Here is a 6,000-nt window from a genome sequence, read left to right as displayed (position 1 = left end):
TTTCTTACATACAAACACAAATACTTCACTCTTTGCCCACAGACCTAAACTCTAGCCACAGTGAATTACTTTGATACCTGCTACTTGCTAGCACACTATACCATGTCCTACCCCTTTGTCTTTTTCTTCCTTTCTTGAGAGCGAGAGAGAGCGAAAGGGCAAGAGAGGTAAAGAGCATGTGCATGCAAGCAGGGGAGCAAGGCAGAGGGAGACAGGGAGAGAATGTTAAGCAGGCTCCATGCTCAGTGCAGAGCCTGACACTGGGCTCAATCCCACAACCCTGGGATCATGACCTGAGCCGAAATCAAGAGTTGGATTGAGCCACGCAGGTGCCCTCACTTTGTCTTTTATATGTAGTCATCGTCTCTGCCCAGAATGCCTCATCCCTTTGTGCAGCAAATTCTTCAAAAACTACTCTTTGCCTACCATTTTATGCATTTTTCAGAGCTTTGCAAGTACTGATAAATTACTTTTCATTGTTGCTACCTTTGTGATTTTAAAATTTGTATTTCTTTAATAAAAGCAACATTGACCATCTCCCCTATGTACTTATCACTTATGGTAATATTAACAACTAACAATGGTTGAGTGCCTTCATGGGTCAGAAACTATTCTAAATCTTTGTAAGGATTAAGTATGAGAATGAATTGGAAAATGTCTTTGAGATGCCATGCGCTATGTAGTAGGTCTATTTCATTAATCAAGAGCAGATATTACATGGATTATTCTATTTATGATATTTCTCCTCTGGCTTCTCACCTTTAAAAGAAATAGCAAGTAGTGGTTAAAACTCTGGTGCCAGATTCCTGAGTTCAAAAGTGGCCAACTCTGCCACTTACTAGGTACACAACCATGGCTTAGTGGGGCATCTCTTCTATACAATGGGGACAATAATAATTATTATTATGTTTACATTACAGAGTTACTGTTATTGTGAGGATTAAATGAACTAATATATGTAAAACACTAAGGATTCAGCCTGGAGATTAATATGTTATTTGTTGTTATTATTTTATCATGTCCTGTTCTTGGTATTTCCTAGAAACAAACTTTTTCACACAAAGACAAAGCATGGTAAACCGGAAAGAGTATCATGTTTTAGAATTAGAGAGACCAGAGTTCAAATCCTGGCAAATCTACTTGTTTTAATTTTTTTGAGCCTCAGTTTACCCATTTCAAATAGAGGATGATAATAGTACTACTTAAGGCTGTTGTAAAATTAAACAAGAAAACACAGATAAAATGCTTAGTATAGTGCTTCACACTCAACATGTATTCAATAACCAATGGCTTTTTCTTTCCTTTTTTTTAAAGATATAATCAGTTTATTATAAAAGAGACATGGAAATTATTTATATGATGAAAGATTCCAGAACTTCAGTGGAATGGGCAGCTTCATCTGAAAATCATTTCAATAATGACTTATTTCAGTCTACATACTTTCCGAGAATGTCACCATCTTTAAATAAGAAGTAATCCTTATCATCTAGAACTGCTCTGGTGCCTCCATTATTCTGGAAGAAGAACTTTCTCTCCAACTTTTACAACTGTTGAAATCTCTCCACCTTTAGAGCACGATCCAATAGTTACTACTGTTGCCTGCAATACTTTTCTTTTAGATTTTTCTGGAAGCATGATGCCTCCCCTTTGGTTACAGTTTCGGCTACACACCTTTCAACTAAAACTTGGTCAAAGAAGGGCACCTGGATGGCTCAGTAGGTTAAGTGTCCAATTCTTGATTTTGGTTCCGGTCATGATCTTATGGTCACGAGGGTTGTGAGATCGAACCCCACGTCAGGCTCTGTGCTGGGTGTGGAGACTACTTAAGATTCTTTTTCCCTCTCCCTCTGTCCTCCCCCCACATGCGTGCTCTCGCGTGCTCTCTCTCTCTCTCTTAAAAACAAAACAAAAAAAACAAAAACAAAAATAAAAATAAAAACCCAAAAACCTTGGTCAAAGAGGGAAAGAAACTTTCTAAATGCCTGTCCTGCCATTCTCCACTCTCATACTGCCATCACAAGGAGACCAATAGCTACTTTCACTACCAATAATAACATGGCTGACTTTAATTAAAGTAAGTAACATTAAAAAGCTGCCAAAGTGAAATCCTTCAGAAAAATCCTATGAGTCAAGTATTACAATATTCATTTAGATAACGAAAATGAGGCTCAGGGAGGCTAAGTAAGTTTCTCAAAGATATCTTTCTCCAAACTGGCAGACTAGGGATTCAATCCCAGGACTGCATGAATTTTTTATGTCATGGTGCCCTCCTAGGGTCCAGGTCACAAATCCTCACTCAACAAATATACACAAAGCCATGTATGTTTCAGACACTGTCCCTATGCATACACATTTCCTATCTTTCTTTCACAAAAACAGGACATGATAACTAAAAATAGTAGTTGATATTTATTGAGTATTTACTCTATACCAGGTACCGCGTCAAGCACTTTACACATATTAATCAGTGCTGACTGTATACCTACCCCTCCTTGGAAACAGCATGGACGTAACAGAGAACTGCAAAACTCCATTTCAAATAGGATATATGGATAGTATGCTTTATTATTACTTAAAGTTTATTGTTCTCATAATTACAGGCTACAGTTTGGAAGTCTGAAACATAAGAGAGAAGTCTATAGAGAGCCCAAATAAATTTGAACAAGTATGTGGAAGATGGTTAAAACTTTGTAAGTAGTGCCACTTAGCTCTCAGGAATACTTATCTGTCCTTTTAAAGCACAGGCTCTGCAGCCAGAGTCAACGACATAAAATGTAATCACAAATGACTCTAAGACATTCATTTTCTACAAGTGAGCATGGAGCGAGATATATATATATATATATATATATATATATATATACACACATATATATATATACACACACACATACATATGTATATAATATATATACATACTTTAATATTATATTGGCCCACTGAGTATACATATTTTAACAAAAGATAAGAATCTATGTAATCCAGTTAAACAAACATAAGGTTAGGGTACATTTATTACATCGAAAGTTGGTGTTTATAAGTTACAGATATTTAATATTTTCCAGAGTGGCTTTTTAATTAAAAAAAATATTTTAAAAGCATTTCAAACATCTGTTCATTTTCCCAGTGCAAAAGAAGGTTATTCAAGTCAACTTACCTTTTTCCTGAAGTTTAAGGGGAAGGAAAAAAACCCCCAAAACCACTACCTAACAACTCCCAACACTACCCTCTCAATCAACTTTTGTAGTATATCCTTAGGTCACTGGATTAGTTTATCAAAATTAAACACTTACGATTATGAGTCAGCCCTTGCTTCGTATGTATAACTTCTATGCTGAAATGTTTTAATTTATAAAAGTAGAAAAAAGCAGTGCAAGAATGTGGTTTAAGTTTGTTTTAAATTGTGTGTGGAGAGAAAAAAAAAGCACCATTTCAAGATAAAATGAATTGGATATTTTGGAATTTATTCATAGGCTAGGCAATAAGTTACTCTGATTAACACAGATCAATACCACCTTGACTTGGTGACCACAGAGATTTTTAGTTTGTAGGTGCATTTTTCATCTTGGTATTCAATACATTATCTAAGTCAATTACTGATGTTAAAAGAAAACTAAGGTTATTCTACAATTTACAGCCTACACCACAGTCTATTTCAAATTCAGCTTGTCTGCTAGGTCAGTTTTACAGGAGACAGGCTTTGAACACATGAAGAGCTTTGACAGTTTGGTAGGTCTCTTCTCTCCCAATTAAAAAAAAAAAGATTTTTTTTGCTAGCCTGCCAATTTTATAGGTTAAAAAACAAACAAACAAACAAACAAACAAACAAACCCAGGAAGAGAATTAACTATTTTAAACCACAAAGATGGACAAAAAACAATAATATGATTTAATACATGTCACTTCTCATTTGTATTCAGTGGAAGTTTTTACAGTTCAAGTAAGTGAGCCTTCATTAAAGGAAACAAAAATATATGTATACAAAAATTTAAAGTACCTTCCAGTTCTAGCTTGCTAAAGTTTCTTCTGCAAAGTACAAAAATAAACCTACCATGAACTAAGGAGGACAGTGCCATACCAATGGCAGAATGGCTGCCATGTTAAGATTTTTGCTTACCTTATACTGATGACGATACTTTAAGTGATACGGTTTTCTCCACTATCTAGTACTTAAAATTATGGAGAGGTAATCTGTTCATCTAAAATTCTTTAAATCCAGAGAAATTTTTTTAAAAGTATATTTCACACATGAGGCTTTAACATTTTTATTTAGGACAAGATTGAATCTGAAGCTGTAATGGTTCAATCTAAAGCATTCCTTTTTCAATAGTGGAGTCAATTTACGCAAAATATTTTTCCTTGTCTATAAAAAACAAATTGAACGGTATTAATTATAAGGAAATACAAACATATACTTTAAACTAGCCAATTTTCACTATCATAAAAGAAATAGGATGTTCTTTCCCTTCCCCTCCCTCAACCATTCAAATCAGAGAAGAGTACTGCAAACTTTAAGAACCCCACTGGCTATCATCAGAGTAACTACAGAACAAGGGTAGCACAGGGATGAAACTATTTCTGTATATTCCAGAAGGCAGAAGCTTGGGTACTCTAGCTTTACAAGTAAAAGCACAGGCAGGCAAAAGCTCACAGTAAATGCACACCAGAATAGGGGTGTAGGTGAAGTTGTCTGACTGGGTTACTGCTTTTATAGGTGGAAAGAAAAAAAAAAGACAAATCTGAAATGGAGTAAGAAACAAAAACAAAAAACCAAAACAAACTTTTGTCACATTTACAGGAATTGCAAACCTTTTGTATTCCCATGCTCATAGGTAGTTTTCATACACACTGTAAAGAGCTTCAGTATTCAGGAAGAAGAATACTGTATGGTTGACAAAGGACAGGAGAATTCTTCATGCTTCTGATATCTCAGATTTGCTGAGTGCAATAGCCAGTTCTAAGTCTTCCTGCTCTTGCTGATTCAATCGGGCAAGCCTCTGCTCTTCCTCTCTCTCACTTTCCCTCTTGGCCCATTCGATCATATCTTCTTCAGAGGGATACTGCCATTTAAAAGACAGATAAACAAGTTAATGAGTAAAACAAACAAAAAGAAGGAAAACAGTTGTTACAAAGGACATTAAATACTTGTTTCACCTGCAAGGACTCTGGGAATAGTCTTATTTGCTACCTGTTAATTTTTTTTCCCTGAAAACACACTTAGTTTTACCAGTTATTAAATGTGGTTTAATTTTAAAAGTTATTACAGTCTACTGATAGAAAGTCTATAAAACTAAATATTAAAACACTTTTAAAAAGTAGAAATGCTTAAGGTGAATTAGGACATTTACAAACAGGTAGGCTAGCCTTTTAATGTAATGCAAAACACTAATTACTTCAACCTCAGGGAGCATCCTCACATGATCAATCATTTCAGCTTAATCCTACTGATGATTTCCTACCTTACCCTTGCTCTCATGTACAGAAAAACTATGTAGCAAGAATATGCTGATTTTGCTATACATAAAAAAAGCATACTGGGTATACTAAACAAGAAGTGGACCAAATTATTTTTTTAATGCATTGTAAAGATTTTTGCAGGCACTGAGAACTTTTTGACGCAGTCTAAATAAAACTATACACTTAACATTAATAAACCTTAAACCTTAACATCAGTCAGGGAAATATTTTTATCTACCCAAAACAGCAACACTGACAGATACAAAATAAAAAAGTTTTCCTTGGTTTGAAGTCTTGTCATACAAAGGAATACCATAACATGATGAAATTAAAGAAATTGTCAGGCTTTTTGAAGATGGTAGCTTTTTCCCTAGTGAGTTAGAGGGAGTTTGAAACTTAACAATACTTAACAAATCTTTCATAATGAAAAAAGGCAGGCATTTTTATTATGAGTTGCGTTATACTATATTGAAATTCTGAAGTATAAAATAAGCATAATGCCTCTACTATTGTTCAAGACTTATTCCAATAAGATTCTGACTT

At 34.7% G+C, this 6,000-nt stretch overlaps 1 protein-coding gene and 1 pseudogene across 3 annotated transcripts in view; both read right to left on the bottom strand.

Annotated features, from left to right (window-relative positions):
* Positions 1 to 1,416: 1,416 nt before the first annotated feature.
* LOC125173152 (10 kDa heat shock protein, mitochondrial-like) lies at positions 1,417 to 1,994 on the bottom strand (annotated as a pseudogene).
* Positions 1,995 to 3,443: 1,449 nt separating this feature from the next.
* The window catches only part of EPS15 (epidermal growth factor receptor pathway substrate 15), a 152,582-nt gene continuing 150,025 nt past the window's right edge, over positions 3,444 to 6,000 (bottom strand). For 2 of the 3 annotated variants that reach the window (XM_047872025.1, XM_047872026.1), the window contains exon 25: positions 3,444 to 5,060. In XM_047872025.1, the coding sequence (XP_047727981.1) occupies positions 4,914 to 5,060 (147 nt within the window). In that variant the 3' untranslated portion in view covers positions 3,444 to 4,913. The remainder of the gene's footprint in view (positions 5,061 to 6,000) is intronic. The other variant, XM_047872027.1, reaches the window with a different exon arrangement.

Source organism: Prionailurus viverrinus, chromosome C1 (genome assembly GCF_022837055.1).
Source record: "Prionailurus viverrinus isolate Anna chromosome C1, UM_Priviv_1.0, whole genome shotgun sequence".
Lineage (NCBI taxonomy): Eukaryota > Metazoa > Chordata > Mammalia > Carnivora > Felidae > Prionailurus > Prionailurus viverrinus.
Note: the sequence above shows the minus strand (reverse complement) of the source record. Positions and strands in the feature narration are given on the sequence as shown.